General features: G+C 45.2%; 2 protein-coding genes across 8 annotated transcripts in view; one reads left to right on the plus strand and one right to left on the minus strand.

The window, feature by feature from the left end:
* TIGD7 (tigger transposable element derived 7) overlaps nucleotides 1–5,857 on the plus strand; it is a 14,969-nt gene extending 9,112 nt beyond the window's left edge. The window contains exon 2 of one of the 3 annotated variants that reach the window (XM_019632870.1): nucleotides 3,425–5,857. In XM_019632870.1, coding sequence (XP_019488415.1) covers nucleotides 3,425–4,900 — 1,476 coding nt within the window. In that variant the 3' untranslated portion in view covers nucleotides 4,901–5,857. Of the gene's footprint in view, nucleotides 1–1,895 lie in introns of all 3 variants that reach the window. The other 2 variants (XM_019632871.1, XM_019632872.1) reach the window with 2 other exon arrangements.
* A 4,591-nt stretch (nucleotides 5,858–10,448) lies between these two features.
* Nucleotides 10,449–20,246, minus strand: part of ZNF263 (zinc finger protein 263) — a 19,148-nt gene continuing 9,350 nt past the window's right edge. Inside the window, exons 1-7 of one of the 5 annotated variants that reach the window (XM_019632866.1) lie at nucleotides 17,759–20,237; nucleotides 16,627–17,462; nucleotides 15,585–15,765; nucleotides 15,044–15,117; nucleotides 14,641–14,767; nucleotides 13,028–13,144; nucleotides 10,449–12,510 (exon numbers count right to left, since the gene is read on the minus strand). In XM_019632866.1, coding sequence (XP_019488411.1) covers nucleotides 11,345–12,510; nucleotides 13,028–13,144; nucleotides 14,641–14,767; nucleotides 15,044–15,117; nucleotides 15,585–15,765; nucleotides 16,627–17,013 — 2,052 coding nt within the window. In that variant the 5' untranslated portion in view covers nucleotides 17,014–17,462; nucleotides 17,759–20,237 and the 3' untranslated portion in view covers nucleotides 10,449–11,344. Of the gene's footprint in view, nucleotides 12,511–13,027; nucleotides 13,145–14,640; nucleotides 14,768–15,043; nucleotides 15,118–15,584; nucleotides 15,766–16,626; nucleotides 17,463–17,626; nucleotides 20,241–20,246 lie in introns of those variants that run through there. The other 4 variants (XM_019632864.1, XM_019632865.1, XM_019632868.1 and 1 more) reach the window with 4 other exon arrangements.

Here is a 20,246-nt window from a genome sequence, read left to right on the forward strand (position 1 = left end):
GGTGACTGACGATACACAATTTAAAAAGTCATATTCTTCTATTAGGAAAACTAATTTCACTTGAATCGCTTTCACACGTTTCTTCTACTGACATTGTCACTGTTACGGGTAAAAAAAAAAATTTTAAACTGCACTGGAACACGAACCACAGACAACTGACTGAAGAGAAAGCATATCGGTGAAATCGGATATCGCGGGCTAAACCGAAAGGAAGACAAAATAGGCTTGGCGCTTAACGTGTTAAAGGAATCTGAGTAGTAGTAGAATCTGAGTAGTTTGTTTGTGTTCTAATTATTAGTGTTTTCTTAGTGTCAGCCTCTACCACTCAAGGGATTATTTATTAAGTCCTAGGTGTAGCCAGTGTTACAAAGTCGGCAGGACAATGTCTTTGAACCAAGGAATCTGGCAGAAGGACTGAAGCAATTTCATTAATATCAGTAACACGGGGCAGGGAAAGATAAGGCATAAGCTGAAAGCTGCAGAAATTCCAAGGAAATGGAAGTTGATTTTTGCTTGGAGATAACTATAAAAGACATTGAGGGATTTGCCCGCAGCAGGGAGTGGGCGAAAGGAAAGGTAGGAGCAAAGCCTTGAAAAGCTGAAAAGATTAGAGTGTGAGATCCTTAGTACGTTTTTACTAAATGTAATTGGGTTCCATTTAAGGAAAGGAAGTTAGAAAATAATTTCATGTGGATCTATGTGCTTTAAGTGGGAGTGAAGAGATTACATTTAATAAAGTACATCCTGGAGCATCATTTGATGGTTTTCAAGGGATCTTCTTTCCAGGGCAGTTCTAGAGGTAAGGTAAGGTGGGAATGAAAATGGGAGACCATTATGCCATTTTTGCTTTTACACAGAATGGTGTTTCACTCCTATGAGGCATAGGTCTTGATCCTTTTTGAGAGAAAAGGATTATGCAGAGGCAATGATAATGAGCATATGCCTAAATCACTTGCAGATGTTTCAACGTAGATTCATTTCCTTAGACTCTCAGTCAGGTTGGGACTTAACTTTCTTCAAAGGTCATTTTGTTTCCAGCTTCTCAGAACCAGCAGACAGTGATGCTCTTAGCATTTAGAGCCTCATGATCTGGCCCAAAGCATATAATTGGAACTTAATACATTGAATAAATGAAGTTCTGCCAGCAGTGCCCTTGGATGTCATCGGCAGGCCTGAATCATAACATGGGTAGGGAAGATGGGGAGAAAAAATGGGGGGAAGAGACCCTGTTAAAGGAAGAAGAGGAAGCAGGGCATAAAATGGTGAATAGTGAATGAGGGCCACTGATGATTCTTATTGGTTAAAGTTTGGCGCCATAGTTGCTTACTTTTGCTGTGGAACCCATAAAAGTCCCCTGGGCCTTTCATTTTGACTTCACCTTCCCTTAACCTGGGCACCATTTGGGAAACGATGAATGTACAGTTGGGAAGCAATGAGAACAAAAACATGGAATTTATTCTGAGACACCACACAAATGCTGTAGCGGGCTGAATGCTTTTGCTGGGTGACTGGCTAGTTAATGGTGCCGCTATTGGCTGACAAATACTTTTTCTTTTTCCATTTATAATAGTTAATACTTAGTAGTGCCTTAGTTATAGCTTTTACAAAGTTGCTTGAGCTTCACCTGTCACTGGCTGCACACCCTGTTAACTATGATACCCTTTCATGATCCTCTCATTGCTCCACAAACCTGTTGGCAGTTCTTGCAACAAATGTTAGAGGAAACCTAACAGTGTAGACTCTTGAATTCCTAGATAAGAGGCTTGTGAGGAATTCTATGTAGTTGAGGAATGAATGGAAAGAAAGCCAGTCAGGCTTTGCCCTAAAAGAGAGAAAAAAACCTGAAATACCAATCATTTTCCTCATTTCTCTGACATACTTTTTTTTCTTCATAGCACCTGGAATGGCAATTTATGTTACTTCCTATGAGGTTGTGTATCTGGAATGAGAACCATGAAATTAATCTAGAGTAGGAGATTTCTAAGGACATGGAATGGAATTGGGCAGCACCAGGAAGTCCTGAAAGGAATATTTGAGGGAGCTGAGCTACGGAAGAGTTTGACAACAGAAGGATTTATGGGAACAATTGATCAGAAACACCAGTAGAGAAACTTTTTGAATTTCTTCAAGCAGTGGAAAAATTGAGTCTTGGTTTTAATTAAACAAAATCGATACTGAAGAGAAACCAAAGAGTCTCAAATATTAAAAGTGTGTTATTTCAAACTCTAATGTAAATTTAGGAAAACAAACAAAAGGACAGATCTTTTAAAAATGTTTTAATTATCATAAAATATTTGTAAAACTTTTGGACTCACCTCTAAGACTTGCCACGATTCTGAAACTTGCTGACATCCCAAGTGAAAAATATCACTTGAGAATACACCAGATATACACAAGGAAGAAGATCTGAGAATGAATAAGTGCCACTAACAGATTATTACATACTTACAGATTACCTTGGTTAACATAAGAAACACTCAAGTTAAAGCTCAGTCTTTGAGAATGTTATATTGAATGTAATAAAAGTTGGATTTCATTCATGTGGATAACAGAAACACTTTCTTCTTCACTTAAAGGTACTATACAACAGTTACCAAATTCCAGCTCTCCAGACATCCCAATGTCAGGAAAGCTTGGAGTTTTTATCCAGGTGGACAGACTGCTGCTCAGTGAACACTAATATAGAGCCATAAGAGCACCATTTTCTTTCTTTGCAGTGATGTAAAATCAGGTCCTTTGGGAAGAGAAGCCTCATTGCACCTCTGCTATTCAAGGTTACTCTGTTCTTGCCTTTGAGGCTTTCACACTTCCATTTTTTCACGCACCATTTTTTATTGAGACTTATCTCACCTGGGGCTGTCCATGTGTGCACATCTTACCTCCTCTCTTCCTCTTGTGTTGACTTATAGAGTGTGCAGGTATTCCTGTTTTTTCCTGTCTGGTGATGCTATATCTGTTGAGGGAGAGGAGGAGCAAAGGGGTTCTGAAAATTGATCATCCATGTCTTGCAGGAGCAACAGAGAGGACTTGGGCATTGGCAGATTTCTGAGTTCATAAGACCTTTACCTCTAGACTAGCATTTTGGTTATGAGCCCTTATCCCTTTTAGCCCATTATCCTCCAGTACAAATGCCTGTGCCTTTTAGGGCTTTGAGCTAGTTGGGGGGGGGGGGTTGTTTTGTTTTTAAATTTTTTACAATTCATTAAGGCTTTTTCCTTTTTTCCCCTACCGGTTTGAAACCAAATTCAGTATGAATAAGAGAGGGAAATATACAACATTGAATTTGGAAGAGAAAATGAAGGTTCTAAGTAGAATTGAAGCTGGGCGATCACTTAAAAATGTAATGGATGAATTTGGAATCAGTAAATCAACATTTTATGACATTAAAAAGAATAAGAAATTGATTTTGGACTTTGTATTGAAGCAGGACATGCCATTAGTTGGGGCTGAGAAAAGAAAGAGGACAACAGGAGCTAAATATGGAGATGTGGACGATGCAGTCTACATGTGGTACCAACAGAAACGCTCAGCTGGTGTCTCCGTCAGAGGTGTGGAGCTTCAGGCTGCTGCAGAGAGGTTTGCACAGTGTTTTGGACGAACAGACTTCAAAGCTAGTACTGGTTGGCTTTTTAGATTTCGAAATAGGCACGCAATTGGGAACCGAAAAGTATGTGAAGAACAAGTCCTAAGTTCAGTTTCAGAAAATGTGGAGCCATTTCGCCAAAAACTGTCTATGCTTATCAAAGAGGAGAAACTGCGTCTAGCTCAGCTATACAGTGTGGGTGAGACTGACCTCTTTTGGAAGTCATTGCCAGAAAACACTCAGGCAAACAGAAAAGATATATGCCTACCAGGGAGGAAAATAAACAAAGAGCGGCTGTCTGCTCTTTTATGTGCAAATGCAGATGGAACTCATAAGTTAAAGTCCATCGTTATTGGAAAATCAAAGCTGCCCAAAAGTATGAAGGAGGACACAAGTACATTACCTGTGATATATAAACCTAGTAAAGATATTTGGTTCACCAGAGAATTGTTTTCAGAATGGTTCTTTCAGAATTTTATTCCTGAGGTAAGGCATTTTCAACTTAATGTTCTGAGATTCCATGAAGAGGACATCAAGGCCTTGTTACTTCTGGACAGTTCCCCAGTTCACCATTCTGCTGAATCACTAACCAGTGAGGATGGTCAAATCAAATGCATGTTCTTTCCCCATAACACTTCAGCCTTGATTCCACCAATGAATCAAGGTGTGATCTTAAGCTGCAAACGACTTTATAGGTGGAAGCAACTTGAAGAGAGTCTTGTAATTTTTGAAGAAAGTGATGATGAGCAAGATAGAGGAGAAAAAGGAGTTTCCAAGATTAAAATCTACAACATAAAAAGTGCAATTTTTAACTGGGCAAAGAGTTGGGATGAAGTAAAACAAATAACCATAGCAAATGCATGGGAAAATCTTCTTTACAAAAAGGAACCTGAATATGATCTTCGAGGATTAGAAGATGGAAATTTTAGACAAATTCTTGAGAAATGTGGCGTGTTGGAAACCAAGCTAGATGATGATAGGGTGTGGTTAAATGAGGATGATGAAGAAAAGACCAGTCCCCCAAAATCAAAAGGTGGAATTACAAAGGTAGTTGTTCAAAAAAGAGAAGCTGAAGAGCAGACTGCTGAAGTTAAGTTATCTGCTGTAAGAAAGAGTTTAGACAACCTTCTTAACTTTGTTGATGCCACACCTGAGTTTCAAAGGTTCCATTTCACACTGAAAGAGATGCAACAAGAAGTAATCAAGAAACAGTTTCAGAGTAGAGTCCATTCTAAAATTGGTAGCTTTTTGAAACCTAGGCTTCATAATATTAAGGATTCTTTCAGTATGCCTTCAACTTCTGGTCCTAGTAATTAGATTTTATGTTTAAAGATTTCTGCATTTATATGATGTGAATTGTCATTGTTTTTATCAACTGACCTCATTTTGCATATCAATGCCCATATATTTATAGAATATACAATTTAAAAACAATAAATTTGTTTTTTTAAATGTATAACTACATTCATTAATCTATATTTTTTCTACTTTAAACAAGGATCTAAATAATGAATTATTGTCCCAGATTATCTAAAATGGAATGGATTAGATAAGGGGAAAAGCTTTAAATTCTATCTTAATGTATTCACAGCACATAACAAAGCTATTTTCTGACTGGTTCTAGTTACCTTTAAGAAGATAAGGATTCAGTTTTCAATTTAATGTTATAACATGCTCTGCTTTCTTAAATCTGTTACCACGTGTTTAGTGTTTGTTTTCCTCTTATTGTGGAAGTAACATATGCTGATGATAGAAGATATATAAAAAGATAGAAAGTACTCAAATTCTGTTGACCAATGATAGTCTCCCTTAACACTTTGGTATAGTTCCTGTATTTTTAAAATAGGCAGATTACATTATAAATACAATTTTATATCTTAACATTTTAGGCTTTCGTATTAATAAGTTAGCATTTGTTGAGACACCTTGCAAGCCTGGGGTAGAATGGATTGTGGAAGAAGTTGAAGGGGGATGTCAGATGGACATACAGGACAGCTCTCTAGTTCCTTTTGAGTGATTGCATCAAATATCTTTCCAGAATAAATGACCAGCAGTCACACCCTGTTCAGAAGTATCAATTTACTCATGTTGGGCAAACTTCATGTTGCCCTTCCATGCTAGAAATGGGGCATTTAGACCTGAATTACAAAGAGTATGAATAGGAACAAACCACTGTTGGATGTGTAAGAGTTAAGGTGAGTATGGAGAGGGCTTTGAGAGTGCTTGGATAGGAGTCAAGTGTGAGGGTCAAGTGTGACTTTTTAAAGATTTTATTGGAGAATTGGGGGAGGGAACAACATTGGGGAATTGGGGAAGGGGAACAGACAAGTTGCTGTCCTTCTTGTTCTTCAGTCTAGTTGTGGAGGACGTCGCTTCACTGGCCCATGTTGGTATTGTGATCATTGTGCTCTTCCCGGGTGAGGCAGTCAGTCGCCGGCCATTGGACTGCCGCTCTCGGTGGTGGCCCATGCCAGCTGCCAGCCATCCCCACTGTAGCCTACGCCGAAAGCGCACGCCAGCTGCCAGCCAACCCCACTGCAGCCTTCATCGCCGTCCCCTGTGGCTCACAGCAGCCCAGCTCCAGGTTGAGCTGTTGTTCACCATCTCAGCTGTAGAGGGCAGTGTCACTGGCCCTCATGTGGGATCTGAACCGGGGCCCTGCTGCTTAGAGCTGGCGTCCCAAGCCAACTCCTAACCAATGTGCAACTCAGCTGGCCCATCAAGTGTGACTTGTGAGTTGGGCTTTAAAATTTAGTGGGGGAGGGGAAGGGCAGTCTGGGCAAAGGGGAGTGAGCACAGGCTCTTCCTTGTGCGAGTACATATCTCTAGGAAGCTGCAGGGTCCCCAGATGTTTGCTGTAGGAGCAGCTGGCAGGAAAGACAGGTCAGGACCAACCCTTCAATGCCGTTGGGGATCATCCTAAGATTTTAGACTTCAGCCTGGGAGCAGGTGAAGTCCTGTAGGTTCTACCTCTAGTCTCCATATCTCCCTCACCTGTCGCGTCCTGGTCTAGGCTGCCATCCCACCCAGCCTAGACAACTGCACCAGTCTCTAGTTGCCCTGCCTTCTCATCCTCTCCCCATCCTTTTCCCCACCCTGTAGGCATGGCGGTCAAACTAAAACAAAAATGAGGAGGCACCTCTCCTGCTTACAGTCCCTGCAACAACCCCTTTCCTAGTGCCCATCCCCACACAGCTTTGCCCTTTTCAGTTGCTGGACCGAGAGCCTAGAGTCGGCCTGGGCTGGCGTATGCACACCCATGGGACGAGGATGTTTCGGAGAGTGCAGTCGCGCGGCCAGTATCCTCACGTGGATGGAGGGGAAGCCCTGCGGCCATGTGCCGGTTCTACCCAGGCAGTCCGGCCTGCGGCGAGTCGGTGACTGGGCGCTACCTAAGAGCTCTGGCCCGAGCGGCTGGGTGGGGCGGGGTCACAGTCCGAGGCCCGTATGAGAAGGGAGCCGCCCGGGGCAGCTATGTAGCGGTGGTGGTCTCCAAGGCCTCGTGGAGAAGTGCCGCCAACAGAAGGCGGGCCTGAAGGGAAGAGGGACCGAGACAGAGGCGGCCACCGACACCCCGTCAGCCCTTGCTCCTTCAGATATCTGCTGGAGAGCCATCCTGATTGGGACCAGTCCAGTGGGGCAGGCGGGTGTTTCCAGGGAAGTGGCACCCGGTCCCCGATGCCCACGGAAGGCTAAACTGCGAGAGCCACAGACTTGTTTGCTTGGTCCAAGCCTCAGAAAGGACTTATGTCTTTGGTTCTTGAAATTATTTCTGAGGACTAGAGCTCTTACGAGAAACCTAGGAACCTCTTGTTCCAGCGGCTGGGGCAGGATTCCTAAATGTTAGGCTGGACTCCTTCCCAGGACAGCGGGGTATCCCCTTAAAGGCAGCTTCACCTTCTGAGTGGGGAACCATACCCAGGTTCTGCCTTGAGGGGAAGTGAGGATGGAGAGGCAAACACAGTTCATTATGTCTAAAACATACCCCAGGATCTCAGAAATAAACTTAGTATTTTTTCCCCACCCTTTCTGCCTGGGGAAATATTAGTCTCCCTGGAGCAAGTTTGGGTCCTGGTAAGTCACCAGTTTTGACTTGACTCAAGCTTCTGGGACATTCAAGGTATCTCAGTGATGAATTAAGGACATTAACTGGAAGATCTGTCAGAATTTTTTGGGTGGCCTAAGCCATTTTCCATCAACCATCTTGTCATTGTTGAATTTACCTAGACCATTCCCACTGACTCCTAATGCATCAGTCAGGCAAGACTCAGACCTTCGTAGTAAAAATTATATGATGAGAAGGAATTATCAATCTCCCTTTCAAGAATGGAAATCAAGTTTAAATCAAGTGCCTGCAAACTAGATTGAAGGTTAAAAGAAAATGCTAATAAATGCACTCTTACTTTAATTCATCTTGCTATTCTTGAGCTCCCACACTCAAAGAAGTTGTTAGGAAGTCTAGTGCTAATAAATTTGCCAGTTGGTTTCCTATAAAACACATTAAGACCTTTTACATGACTTAGTTGTTTCAAATGCTTGCAAAACATTTACAAAAGTTACATGTCTTAAAGCAGTAGTGGTGATTTTTGCCTATTCCAAAATTGTATCAGTTGATAATGTAATGGTTCAACAGTAAATTTCAGATGATGATCTTGAGACCCATAAATTCATTACTGCAGTAAAAATTCTTAGTGGTTTTTGATAAACAATTTAATACTTATTTTAACACTTCTTCCAGTCTCTGGCCCTATAGAGTGTCCTCATTGCTGTCTGGCTTGCTTTTAGTCTGCCTCTGACAGGCTTTTTCACATTGTTTAAATGTGCTACTGATTCTCCACCCAGGAGCCTTTCTGCTGCTCTCCTGTGCTACATTTGCTACAAGGACGTGTGGCCATTACTCAGGGTCAGGACACATCTTCCAGGTCTCCTCTGTACTCCTTTGGACTTAGGGAGCCAGGAGTCTTTATTGCATCATTCTCCCTTTGGCATAAAAGCCAACTGGAATCTGTTCTGGTTTCTTTTACAAGAGGACTAGCAGGTAAAAGGTATGTACAAAATATGTGTGTAATGTAGAAGTATGAATACACTTGGCCATCCCTTGCAGTGACCTCATGGGAGCCTGCAGTAAGGGCCTCTGACCTTGCTCTTTGAAATATGACTACAAGGGAAGATGGCATTAATCCTGCCTATCTCTAGCAGACTTCTCCCTGAAGTTCCTGCCAGTGTGATCTGAACTTTGATCTCTGTGCCAGCTAACTAGAAGAAAGACAACCTTGCCAGTATTACCTGCCCACAGAGGGCACAAATACAGAAGATGCCAAAAAAATGCATACACATTTTAAGAAAGGAAAACTATATTAAAATTGAAATACTCAATATATACTGATAACAAAAGATGAATACAAGTCACATTTGACTTCTGCAATGATAAGAGGTGCTCACAGTACCATCAGCATCCAGACACTTCTGATTATGGCGAACTACTACTTGAGCAATGTTAACCACAGTGTCCACTTGTATACATTTTTTTGGCACCCCGATAGATGAGTACTTTCTATGTGCCAGGTACTGTGCTAAATGTTTTACTTGCAATAATTTGCCTGACATCATCTTATTAAAACAAGGCTGAGAATAGCTATGCATCTGGTGTTTGCTAGAAAGGGAGCTAAATTGGGGACTGGGTGGAGGCTCCTATTAGAAAGCCTTTTTAGTGCCAAAAGCAAATACCTCGGGACCCTTGTTGCTCTAAGCCTCAAGCTCCAATGCTCCATGTAGGAACACCAGCATTTGGCCCACATCTTAAGATCTACATGGGTGATATTACTGGGGGAGGGGGGAGGAGGGAGAGTGAAAGAGAGCTTTCCATTCTTGTGAGATTTACAACACACATAGGTTGCCATCTTAACCAAAGAGAGTGCTTAGTGACATCAACTTTACACCACCCACCCATTTTATGGCACCAACAGCCACATCAGCCCTGTCCTGCTCTTACCACTGTGGATCCTACATTAATCTCTCTCAAATTCCCACCCCACTCCCCACACTACCACTGCCCTCTTGTGGATAAGAGAAAGGCAGAGAAATAAGAAACTAAGGTTTTTTTGTTTTTTTTTTTTTAAATTAGCTCAGAAAACGAAGGAAAAACTCATACTAAACTGAGGCAGGGCTAAGATAAGACTGATCAGAAAGGGGTGGGGCATATAGGGTTGTTTCCCTCACTTAAAATTGCTATATTTGATAGCTGGTTGCCAATGAAATGTTTCACCTTTTTCTCCTAAAGAAAAGCTAGTTAGGTATTTTCCTGGCATCAGAATGTCCCACTCCTAGAATATTTCCTGGTATTCTACCTCTTTTTCATAGGTACACACGCCTAGAATTCCTATTCCTGATTGCCCATTCTAAAATATAATGCTTTCCCCTAAGAATTTTGCCCTCCCCATATATCTTCTGTTAATGGGCAGTAATTCACTTACATCAGAACCATCTTTTCCTGGGACTCATTTGCAAAACCAAAATGTCCTGTCTTTGTAGAGCCATATCTTCCTTCAGTTACTTCACAAGGAACTAAACATTCTAAACAAAGAATTAAAGACACTTTTACTGCTGTACACCACAGAAGAAAACCTCAGAGACCATTATGACAACATCACCCCAAGCAGCCACTGGGCTTGACCCTTTGTTACCACATAGCAGTCCCAGCCTAGAGCTGGCCAGTGTCACACCTCCCTCAGCCTGTCTGCTGCCACCTTTGTCAGACCCTTCCCAACCAACCCAGTAAGACCACAAAGAGAAAGCAGGTTCTCCAAACAAAGCAGATGGGAGACAGATCAACACTGGAGGCCAGGTCAAATGAAGAGTCACACACTTTCACATTTCCTAAAGATATTTATTACCATCCAAACATATCTCCAATGGAAAGGCATGATCCTTAATTTTCTTCCTAAGATCCATGTTTTCAAAGTCTCCCAGGGAACCCATCTTACACAAAACTCTGAAGACTCCTGAGCTCTGTTTATCTTTCTCTCACAGAGATGGAAGTCTTGATCTCTGCAAAGCGTAGACTAATTCAAGACTCCAGTCTCTCTGCCAATTCCTAGGCTGACCTAAAAATTCCATCTTATTATTTCCCTTAGGTCCTTAGGTCTCTGGGTCCCTTTTGTCTGAGGTGCCATTTACATGCATGGCCTGCCAATGAACTCTCCTAGCGAGCACTGAGGTGTACTGGTGGCTTCCCTGTCAGGGCCCCTGGAGAGCTACAACTCACCACCAGTCTTTTCTTGCCCTCCAGTTGGTTTCCCAGGAGACTCAGCCTCTCTTCTTTGGTGTCAAGGGCCTCAGGAGCTCAACTGCTCCTGTTGAATGTCCCAAGTGAGGAAGCAGTAACAGAAAGTCGCATGGATTCCCAAAGTTGCTGGGAAAGATACCGGACACAGTAAGGCCTCCAAATCACAACTTGATAAATATACCAAGGGGGTAGGTATATATATGAGACAGGGCAGACATCACAGAGAATTTTGCCCTTAGCACGTTACCTCAAAGACTTGCCATCCTCACTAGTTCAAAACAGAATTCCTTTTTAGTTTTATGCAAATCCTTTGCTGCCTCACAATGACCCTCACACATCCCCACCTGTTTACTCTTTATAGTAATTACCTTAAAAACACAGATGATTTGGTCAGCTGGAAAAGCAATACCAGCTCTCAACAACAGGACCCTCTGAATATACCACCTTATCTGGGACAAAACGAAATCCCATTGTTTCTATCCGGTGTGAGTTCTCTGATGGCTCATAAGGCGTGAACTCCGAGAAAAGCTTTCTCCACATTCAGAACATCTATAGGGTCTCTCTCCTGTATGGGTCCTCAAATGACGAATCCGATTGGAGCTGTGAGAAAAACTGTCTCCACATTCGTGACAGGTATAGGGTTTCTCTCCTGTGTGAATTCTCTGGTGCCTGATTAAATTAGATCTATGAGAAAAGTTTTCCCCACAAAGGGTACATTTATATGGTTTCTCTCCTGTGTGCGTTCTCTGATGTCTGGTGAGGTGCATGCCTTGCCGGAAGCTTTTTCCACAAGTCGAACATTCAAAGAGTTTCTTCTCTGCCTTGTGGGTTCCATGATTTGTCAGAAAGGGGGTGCTGTCCCTTATTGCTTCCCCACACTCGGAGAAGGGGTAAAGCCTCTCCCTCTCATGAGTTCTTTCGTGTATGACAAGGTGAGAGCTGCGAGAGAAACTTTTCCCACACTCGGCACACTTATAGGGTCTCTCTCCTGTGTGAATTCTCTGGTGCCTAAGGAGGTTGGAACTGTGAGCAAAGATCTCTCCGCACTCAGGACACTTGTAGGGCTTTTCACCGGTGTGCGTTCTCTGGTGTCTGTGGAGGTTGGAGTTGCAAGAGAAGCTTTTTCCACATATGTTACACTGATAGGGCTTCTCGCCTGTGTGGGTCCGCTGATGGCGAGTCAGGTGGGTATTCTGACTGAAGCTTTTTCCACATTCGAGGCACTTATGGGCCTCTTCTCCCAAGTGTGCTCTGTGCAGTGATAGAAAGTGTGGGTTTCCACTAAAGATTTCACTGCCCATACCCATACACAGTCTTTCTGCTGCGTGTATTCTCTGATGTCTAATTAGGTTCGAGTTGTTAGAGAAATTTTTGCCACACAAGGGACATAAATGGAGCTTCTTCGACTGTAGTTCCTTTGGTCGTCCCGCTTCTCTGCAACTTGTGGCCCCCACTAAAGACTGCTCCATCCGACCCTCTGGGGGAGGCTCCCAATGCCCTTCTGCTCTGTCCCCAAGCTGTCCCTGCTCAGGACTCCAGGGCACCTCCCCTCTGGCCTGGCCAGGCAGCAGAGCCTGCGGATGAATGCTCTTGGGGGAAATGGACCAAGCACTTTCTTCCCGGTTCTCAAATTTCTCTTCCCCTGGTAGAGGGAGAGAAACCAAACCTCGACATTATTTCTACCCCAGAAAGAAGAAAATCCCACATGTCTGCTACTATCAGTAGGTCAGAAGTCCAGAAAAGCTGGTTCTATCTCAGTTTCCTATCTTCCCCATCCAGGGAAAACACTAGAGAGGCATCTGGGTTAAGGGGCAGGGCTATCGCTCAGGAATCAGAGCTCAGACCAATCTTGAATTCCCTTGCAGGGGCCCCCATCTCCTTCTTTAACTGAGCCTCTGGCCTCTGCCCTTCAGAAATGGGTACAATGGAGCAGGGCTGGGAATAGGGTGGGCAATTGAGCCCAGGATTGAATGCCTTGTTAAATTTTATACCCTGGGTACTTCACCTGCCTCACTGGGATGGAAGTGGGCAGTAGGGGCACAGGAAGCAATGTACCTCCCTGGCAGTGGTGATGGGCTAGCCCCACACCCAAACCCTCAAATGTCTCACTCCCAACTGGGGAGGCTAGCTAGGCAGGCTGCTCGTCTTTCATTCCTTACCTGGAGCTGGACTTCTGGGGCTCACGCCCTCCTTGCAACTCTGGACACTGGGAACCCATGGTTTTCCTCCTTGTTCCACCTGGGTGCTCAGGGCTTCCTGAATGGGAACCTGAGACTCTGTTCACAATGAAAAAAATAAATTTTTATGTCATCTCTTTCCTCCAGCAGGCAAGGAAACAAAGATAGTTTTCTTCCCTGCCCTCAGTGGGTGGATACAGAAGGTGTAATAAGTCTGACAGCAATTACTAGGAATATACACTAACCTGTTCACAGTGGTTACTTCTAGAGAAAGAAATTGGGAGAGACTATAGCTTTTTTCTTTTTATACTTCTGTAGTACCTGGGGGGTTGCAGTGATAATGTAGACTTGTAATTAAAACAATCAATGAACATAGTCAGAGTGGTCAGTTCCTTGAGGAATCAGTTTAATATTGTAGAAGAGCCTTAACTCTTACATATAAATAGAGAATAGAAATAAGTTTAGGCAACTCCAGGAGGAGGAAATATAATATCATGGACAACCAGAAAAGGATCTGGGGCTCTGAGAGGACCCCAAGTTCAAAATCCAAAAGTAGCATTCCTGTGCTATGCTGAAAACAAAAACCTCACTCCAACTCAAGCAAACATGGACTTCAAACAGTTTAGTTCTAATAACTTGTTGAATTTCTCTTCCTATGGAGCACACTCACTGAAAGAGCTGTGCTCAACTTAGGGCACCGAGCCACAGCCAAGTGACCCTTTTGCAGAATTAGTTCAAGTGAGCTGATAGCTGCACTTCTCTTTATGAAAACTTGATGTATGAAAACAAAGTGCAGTGTGATTCTTCTACTGTGTGCAGCAATGTAGCCGTAATTGTAATAGACACGTTCCTGTCTTATGTTGTTTTTAAGACTTCTCCTATCTTTTTATTATGAGAATTTTCACACAGAAAAATTGAAGGAATTAAATAGTACTCTTCACCTAAATCCTACAAGTTGTTGTATACTCTCCACCTAAAAAATTATCAGGTTTTTGTCATATTTCATAGGTTTCACTGTAAATCTCTGCATAGTTCAACATATAAATGCATCTTAATTTATGCTTAATACTCTTAACTCCAGTGTTGGATATATATATATCATTACCAAATTTCCACAAGGCCTTCCCTGCTTCCTGAATTTCTAAGGGCTAGGACGGCTACTAAGCTGGAATATTGATGCCACTACCCCTGAAATTTGTATCTTTGGGGAAGGGCCTAGAAATACTAACGAAGCATAGAAAACACAAGTGAGTTCAAGAATAAGCACTTCCAAATTACAAGAACTTAGAACCTCACGGCATCCTAGGACACTGAAAGTGGGGAGTAGGGAGTGGGGGCAGTCACTGGATTTGATTTGTTCAGCCCTGGGAAGTCCATTATGGCTCCGACTCCCTGCCTTCGGCTCTGGCAGCTGGGGCCCATAGTATGCCAAATGTGCCACTTGGAAGATGTTTAACTGATACTATCCAGGGGATTTTAGACACAGGGAGGCCTTTTGGAAAAATTGGGAACTTAAGTCCAGAAGGTGAGTGGCTAATGGATATGACCCTGGCCAGAAATGGCTCAGTCTTCATCCCTAGAAAAGAAGTCCTTACCCAGTGAGTCCACATTCTCAAAACTCTCCTGCACCGTGTCCCTGGAGAGGGCCCTCTTACTAGGATCCTGATGCCCCCACTCCTCCTGGGAGATGTACATAGCCACGTCCTCTAAGCTCTGAGGCAACTGAAACAGCACAAGATCTCCTTTAGCCCCAGAGGCACCAAGAACAATTCAAGCCGAGTCATGGGTTAAAGGGGCAAAACCCGGGCGTGCCAAGGACACATTTCATGGGGAAGAAGGGTGCCAGGCCTAGGAGTGAGGTGAGAAGGAGGCAAATAAGGTGGGGGAGGTGTGCTGGTGAGGGAGGAAGGATCCTCTCCAAGTGGCAAAAAGACCCAACCACCACAAGAACAACATGGGAGGGGTGCTAAGGGGAGACATTGGGAACTTCCACATCACCTGGGGCCCAGTCATCTCCTTGTCGTCCATGTTTCCTTCAGGAGGAAAGAGAGAAAGCCAGGGAGCAGATAATGCTGAAGGTGACAGAAATCATGATGAGAATGACATTCCTAGTTATTGGCAACCCAGGGATTATTACAACACAGTATCCATTCCCCCACACCCAGTCTCTGCTCTGAGGAGTGAACACTGAACAAAACAAGGCAAGATAGGCATAATAAAGCCATATCCAAAATGACATCCTAAACGCCAGAGTAAGGGTAAGGAATACCAACCAGCAGTCTGCAGCATTCAATCCCTCAATCATTTATCTAGCTCTAAATGTCTCTGTTCTGCATACAAACGGGCTTACTTACTAAGGGATCCCCCTCCCTCTTCCCATCCCAAGAAGAACCTGACCACTACTTCTAGATCTTTCATTCCATTCTGGGAACCCTGAAGCCAGACATTCCCTCTCCTTGGCAGTGGCGCTCCATCCTGCTGTCAGGGGCAACCCAAAAGCCCCTCCTCCCTCCCACCTGCCCAGATGACTGTTCCTCACCCCTCTCCTTTACAGCCTGGGGGTCCCTTTTAAGGCTGGGGCCTAGCAGCTCCTGCAGCCTGGGGCCAGGGCTTCGCTCAGTCTCCATTGGCTCCAACTTGAAGCTCGGTGACTCTCGTGCTGTTTCCAGAGGCAAAGGCTCCTCCAAAAGCATTTCTGTTCCCCGCCCATGGTTTGTGACCTGGGAACCAACCCACATCACTCATCATCACAACAGGGCCCCACAGGAACGGAAATAAGTGCATTATTCTGAAGGCAAGCCTTCAGAAAACCAGCAAGAGAAAAGGGCGATTTCCACCCTTTTCTGATCCCATGTGCATGTGAGAAAATGGGGTGGGTGGTGGGAGATAGAAGAGTCCACTCCTAAAGAACGCCTTCCCCACACACCTCTTCTGACACACCTCACTCCCTCTTGCTTTCCCCACTTTTTCTAGATGCTTCTATTCCTCACTACTGAATAAGTTAAACTTGGGTGGCCCTGGGGGCAAATGCTCTCAGAGTCTCAGTGCCAAGCTGGTTTTCTAAGTCCACAATTAACCCCCACCCACCTCTGCATAGAAGGCCAGACTGCTGGCCCTAACAAGAGCTAACAGATATCAAACACTAACTATAATATAAGTCAATAGTGTGACCAAAACTACATGCTGCTCTCTTTCTAACCCTCAAAGCAACCCTAGAAAGGTATTTTTTCATTCTCAATTTACCAGTAACATATCTGAGACCCCAAAAGATTAAGTAACTTGCCCAAAGTCACAACGCTAGTATAACAGAGTGACAATTTGAACCCTAAGAGCTAATTCCAGGGCTCACACTAATGCAGAGACACTGCCTGCATATGGAAACAGGGCACTCTTCACTATTCACTCTATCCACTTGGGTAAAATCTGGATCATGAATGTTCCTGACTGAACTACAAAAAGGCTTCTTGCCCATGTAAGGCCTATTCAGGGAAACCAATTAAATTCATATGGGGAACTGAGCCAGCACGCTGTCCCAGTCCTGGGGCCAAACAAATCGCAGGTAAAGCAGCTCTTGTTCTCACCTGTTGCCTCAGTCTCCCAAGTTCCCTCTGCATATCTTCCACTAGGGTCACCGCTTCCTCGCCGCTCTCCGGATGCAGCTCCTGTACCCTGCTCTGGATCTCCTGGGGCAGGATGGTTAGAAATTGCTCCAGCACCAGCAGCTCCAGGATCTGCTCCTTAGTACGCATCTCAGGCCGCAGCCACCCATGGCAAAGCTCCTGGAGCCGGCTGAGGGCTTCCCGGGGGCCAGCGGCTTCCTGGAAGCGGAACCGTCTGAAGCGCAGGTGCGAGGCCTCCGGGCTAGGCCCTGTGTCTGGCGGCAACAGCTCCTGGCTCCAGGCGCAGTCCTCTTCCAGTTTCACTATCAGGAGCCCTTCCCGGTCTTGATAGCCCGGGTCCGACGCCATCGTCAGGACCCCGGAGTGTGGTAGCCCCCAAAACCAGTTGCGCCTGCCTGAGACGGAGCCTCCGGTCCCACTCAGGGATGGCAGGCGTCCGCGAGAGCCGGGGGACCCGGGACTTCAAGTTACGGCCGAAGAGCCCACCTTCAGCCCGGTCGCAGCCGCGTCCGGCACTTAGGCCTCAGTAGGTCACGGTCGCCGTCGCGCCGGCCCCCTGGCCAGCCCTCCCCAGGACCTCCTTAGGGCAGGACCTGAGCGCCACGCTTTTCGCGTCGTCGCGGACTCACGCAGGACTCAGTGTTTGGCTCCCACGTCGGAAGTTTCAGAGCGCGAGTTAAGCGTCCACAGCCAACTGCGCCTGCCCGGAACCAACTTCCGGGTCACGTTCTGCGAACTGTAGCGCCCATCGGGTCAAATCTCGGCACAGATTTGACCAACCAGAAGGGAAGATTTACCTGCAAGAGGCGAAGAAGCAAGAGGCCAATTGGAGACGAGAGGCGGGGCCATGCGGCAAGCCCCGAGACCTCAGAGGTCCCTGGAGTTGGCAGCTGGGTGGGAATGGGGTCGCTAAGTCGATTTGTGGACAATAATCCCAAAAGGGGTGTGACCGGAGAGCTACCTGGGTGAGAATTCTCCGGAAATCTCACTAAGATACAAACCCTCGAGCCACGCGAGATCCAGTTCTTCAGAGTGTCGAGGTGGGCCCTGAAATCTGAACTGTTAACATCCCCCCGAGAAATTATTCACCCACAAGCAAGTTTGAGAATCACCGTCCGGGACATGACGGATATAAGGCAGTATCTACCCACTTCGGTTACTTAGGGTTGTAGGAGAGGCCCCCACCCGCCCCGGCGGCCTCGGAGGCTCTCCAGCCGGGGCGAACTCAACCGCCAGCTGGGCGTCTCAGGGAGGCCGGGAAATTAGCTGCCCCGCCCGAGTCAGCGTCCCGCGGGGCCTGCCGGGAGTTGCAGTCCGTGGTGCGGCAGGTGACTGCGCCTGCGCCTGCTCCATGGGCAGGTGCGGGAACGGCGAAGACCGGAACCGGGAAACCGTCAAACCCGCGCGGTAGTGCTGGGGGTATGCGGGCCTGGGACTGGTGGCCGGTGTCGGCCCCCTGCCCAGCCAGAGCCCTGCTTTGGACCGCTGGACGTCCCCGTGGACCGCTCGGGACTTGGCCCCGCGCCACCGGCTCACGATTTTAAACTTGTCTGGGACTTGCCGTTCATTGTCCAGCCCTGCGAGAGCGGGATCGTTATTTACTCCTAGCTCGGCCGTGAACTTTCATTGTGAAGAGAGACTGGAAGCAAACCCGGAGGGTCGGTTCCCTGCCCGGCGCAGTTGAAGGCTTTGTGTCCGCAAGGGAGGAGGGTGGCCCAACGGTGAGGCGGGTGTCCATGGCCAAGGCCCCCCCCAGCTCCTCCATTCCCTTCAGCAACGGTCAGGCCTGTGGGCTCAGGAGATAGAAGCGTCCTAGGAGTGAATCGTGACAACCAGTACCGTTTATTGAGCGCCTGCTTACATGCAACTGGTTCTCATAACACACAAAGTTGTCGGAAGCAGACGCTATTATCATGCCCATGTTACAGATAATGGCACCGAGTGTCAGTTAAATCACTTGCTCAAAGTCACACAGCTAGTCTGTCGCTGAAGTTCAGGCTACCATGATGGTAAAGGGTGATGTGGGGATGGAGAGGGTTGATTTTGAATGTCGGGGTGGAAAGAGTCCTCAGTATTTTCTTGTTCTATGCCAGGGAAAATGACAGGTTCACAAGCTGTTGTAAATGCAGGCCCAGAGGCCTCAACGCATGACCAGGTATAGGTCCATTTCAGAAAACGTGACCTCAGAGTCATCTAAGACCATTTTCATGTTTTAGATATATTACAAGAGACTATAGATTCTAACCTTATAACCAGTTATTTGGCACTTACTGTGTCATCTCAGACAAGTTATTAAATCTCGCTAAGCCCCAAACCTCAGACCCTCATCTGTTTTGAGGGGATAATTCTATACCTACCTTATAACATTGGGTGAGGATTAAATGAGCTAACATATGTAGGATGCTTAGAACGGTACCTAGCACTTACTGTGAACTCAATAAATATTAGCTATTATCAGTGTGCAGTAAATTCCTGAAGACTTACCCTATCTCATAGAAAAGCCACTTGGATTAATATTGCAGGATGGGAACGTTTGCAAAACTATACATACCTTGAGATGGGAAGAATGAAGGATGAATTATTTGCTATGTAAGTTCCTTTTGATTTTAGGTTATTAGTGGATACTTAAAGCTACATGGATGTTCAGAGTTACTCAAAATTACTGTTAATACTCTTCCTCCATTTCTTTGAGGCCTATGTGTATTCAGACAGAAAGTAGTTGCTATTTGGGAATGGGGTTACAGGCCAGCAGATCTATCGGGGTTCATTTGAGGCAGGAGTTCTTAACTTATGGTTCATGAAATTCTAGAGCAGCACTGTCCAATAGAACGTACTGCTGTGGTGGCTACTGAGCACTTAAAATGCAGCTAGTGTTGCTAAAGTGCTACCTACTGGCTCCCATATTGGTCAGTGAAGTCCTAGAGGGTCACATGGATAGATTTAGAGATTTTTGTAAAGTTTTTTATATTGTACGCAAAATTGCATGTGTATGTGTATTTTCTAGGAAGTGGATCCATGGTTTTCATCAAGTTCTCAAAACCACCAAACAGATTAACAGCCACTACTTTAGGGCTTTCGTGAAAAGTACGTTAAGGAAAGTAAGCCCTCTTGTAACCACTGTTGATTCTGCTTTCTTAGACTTCCTTGTCCTCAGCTATAGGTGGCTCCTTTACTATAACAGAGAAGAACAAATTTGAATCCCAAATAAAGAACCCCTACTAATCCTGGTGTTAGTTCTCATGAGTACTAGATTCTGTCTCTAGAGCTGCTTTCAGTCCTTACCTAGCTCTTATAGATTCCCTTGCACTCAAGGGGGACTGTAGCCTGTGCCTGGTTTTCAAATTGACATTTGATGAAATCTAGTGTTAAGCCTTTCAAGTTTGTGCTCTTCAGCATGGGAGCAGACAAATGAGCAGCTCCTGTCTTTCTGAAATGCTGCTCACCTTAGGATATACTGGCCTCCAGGCTTCTCCCGCCCTAAACCTTTGCTATTTGCCTCTCTACCCAGTTTTGTTTTCTTCATACTTTACTTGACTACAGCTTTCCTGTGATCTATGACTTAGGGTTTCTTGTTCTTTTTT

The sequence above is a fragment of the Hipposideros armiger genome, unplaced genomic scaffold (assembly GCF_001890085.2).
Source record: "Hipposideros armiger isolate ML-2016 unplaced genomic scaffold, ASM189008v1 scaffold_1192, whole genome shotgun sequence".
Classification (NCBI taxonomy): domain Eukaryota; kingdom Metazoa; phylum Chordata; class Mammalia; order Chiroptera; family Hipposideridae; genus Hipposideros; species Hipposideros armiger.